At 41.3% G+C, this 2,500-nt stretch overlaps 1 protein-coding gene across 1 annotated transcript in view; it reads right to left on the bottom strand.

Moving 5' to 3' along the window:
* Positions 1-2,439: 2,439 nt before the first annotated feature.
* The window catches only part of p4htmb (prolyl 4-hydroxylase, transmembrane b), a 5,363-nt gene continuing 5,302 nt past the window's right edge, over positions 2,440-2,500 (bottom strand). The window contains exon 9 of the mRNA XM_030778437.1: positions 2,440-2,500. This exon is cut by the window's right edge and continues 175 nt beyond it. Coding sequence (XP_030634297.1) covers positions 2,440-2,500 — 61 coding nt within the window.

Genomic DNA, 2,500 nt, shown 5'->3' with positions numbered 1-2,500 from the left:
ACACACACTCATTTACAAAACCATACACCGTCTGTCTACACGTGCTCAAAGGTCAGCTGACCCCGCTGACAGTATTATACTTTCACATTTGGCCAGAGCCGTGGCATTGGGATGTCTCACTGGCAAACTGCTGCACTAACCCTTAATGTAACCCTGACCATAACATTAACATTAGGGTCAAGATCAATTTGGGGTTTGGTTCAGGGCCAACTGTAACCGCACTGCTGCTAAGTTTTGGGTCAGAGTTTGTTAGGGTTGATTAGGGTTGGGATCAGAGGTCATTAAGGTTAGGGTTGAGATCAGGGTTTAATGAGGTTGGTGTTGAAGTGAGCATCTGGTGAGGTTTGGGTTGGGATCAGGGTTAGCCAAGATCAAGTTTTCGAGATTGTTTTAAGTAGTTAATAACTCCACTTTAGGGCTACCAAGAATCACCATAGAAACCCTATAGCAAAGCCATCAAAACGTGATTAGAATTGATCAGATATGACAGCACAGTGTTTCAGTGTGTTGCGATTTCTCTGTGTGTGTGTGTGTGTTTGCGTTTTTAAAGTTCAGTTGTTTATCGGTCAAGAGTGTCTGTTAAGTAGGCTTATGCAGAACTGGGCTTTGTGATGTTGCTCTGCTGTAATCTCTGCTGATGGTTGTGCAGAAGCAGGGCTGTCTCTTTGCGACTGTGTGTGATTTTGTAAGGTCAGTCAGCTGGTGGAGGCAGAGCTGTATGCTGGGCAAAATCCCTTCCTCTCATGTTGTGGGCGAGTTTGTGGGTTTTGCTTGGCGTGACTGATTTAATGGAGGTTAGCTGATTAAATATTAAGTACACTGTAAGAGACAGCTGGTGTCTGTCCATGAGTGGCTTCGTCTGTGAAGTATTTATTATGTACATAAATATAATTATGTTACGTAACATAACTATTTATTATGTTATGAAGTAAAGATGTATCCGTGTGAGAGTGAGTTATCCTTTTTATTTTAAAGAAAATATAAAAGTAATGATCTGAATATTAAATTCTGTGACTACAACACTGTTTTTGAATGAATCCTTAATACACTATGTGAACATGATAATGTGATGAAATGTTTTTGAAAAACAGACAAAAATTTTACACTGATTTGTGCTCATTTTATTTATTGTGAAAATGAAATCTGTGCATTTTTCAGAGGTAAACCTGGAAGATTTGGAACAAGTCTTTTATAAAAACTCAGAAAACTCAATGGGTTTTTTTTGTATTTTTTTTCTCTACTGTAAAACTGTTATGTATAATTTTCAAACGGGGAAAAAGTGATTCAGTGCATTGTGAGACACGCAAACAATGTGACGCAAACATAATAAATAACAACAGAAAAATAATTTAAAAAACAACAACAACAACAACAACAACAATCTGGCCAATCAGATTTCATTACACAAACATGACAAGAAAACAAAGACTGAAAACTAAACCAAAAATAAATAAGTAAGTAAATTAACAAACAAATAAGTTACACACCAAAACATATGCATTTGTGCAAGTAATCGCTATAGAAACATGCTTCACTTTGGGCTGAGTGAGTGTGTGGGTAAGTGGTAGGGGGGGGGGGGGGGGCAGGCAGGCTGGGGCCACAGATTAGACTAGTTGTATTTGTAATTCTCAGCAGGCAGGGCAGGAGTGTGAACAGATGACAGCCGTGTCGGCAGAGCCAAAGGTCTTCAAAAACCAACAGAGCAAACCGTCAGGACCAACAGAGCAAAACCGTCAGGACTCTCCAAGCAATCCGAACGTCATCTCTGTTACCGGCCAAAGACGATCCAGTTTAAAAAAAAATCTCGCACACAGCACACACGCGCCGGCGCCGACGCGCCTCGATACCCTGTTTACAGATTACCGCTACTACGTCACAGATCCTGACTGGACACTGCCCCACCAGTAAAGACTGGTTCAGGTGAGACATATGGACTGGTCATACCAGGTGGGAGCTCTGACGTTACGTACACTTCACTAAAGTCACTCCACCCAAACCGAGCTGCTGTGTAGTATTTTTTCAAACAACTCTCCACCCCATTCCCAGAGATGTGCACAGCACAGGGCAGGTGCCCTCACTTGACCCCAAACCTAAATGAAACACTCCCTCTCACACTCTGCAGGAGTTTTACTAGTGCATAATATGTAAACAAAAAGATTGTTTTTTGTTTTTATTATCTTTTTTTTTTTTTTTTTTTAAAGAAGTATGGCTGCATTCCCATAAATAAACATATAAAGAATGGGGTCTTCCGTGACATCAGACTGCACACACAGGTAAAAAAAAAAAAAAATACCACCAGACCCCTCCTGTTTCCCATCGCTATTGCATAAACTCTCTGAATCGGGTCAAGGTCACCCATGCTGTTTCGGGAGGGCTCCGATAAAGCTTCAGGATTTTACACGGGAGATGCCGCGGTCGGACCTCTGAGCTACCTCTGGGCTACAAGTCTTGGTGATTATCAGTTTGTGATTCTGGTTTTGGTTCTGGTTCCCAGTTTGGG

The sequence above is a fragment of the Chanos chanos genome, chromosome 6, assembly GCF_902362185.1.
Source record: "Chanos chanos chromosome 6, fChaCha1.1, whole genome shotgun sequence".
NCBI lineage: Eukaryota > Metazoa > Chordata > Actinopteri > Gonorynchiformes > Chanidae > Chanos > Chanos chanos.
This window is presented reverse-complemented; position numbering and strand designations above follow the sequence as displayed.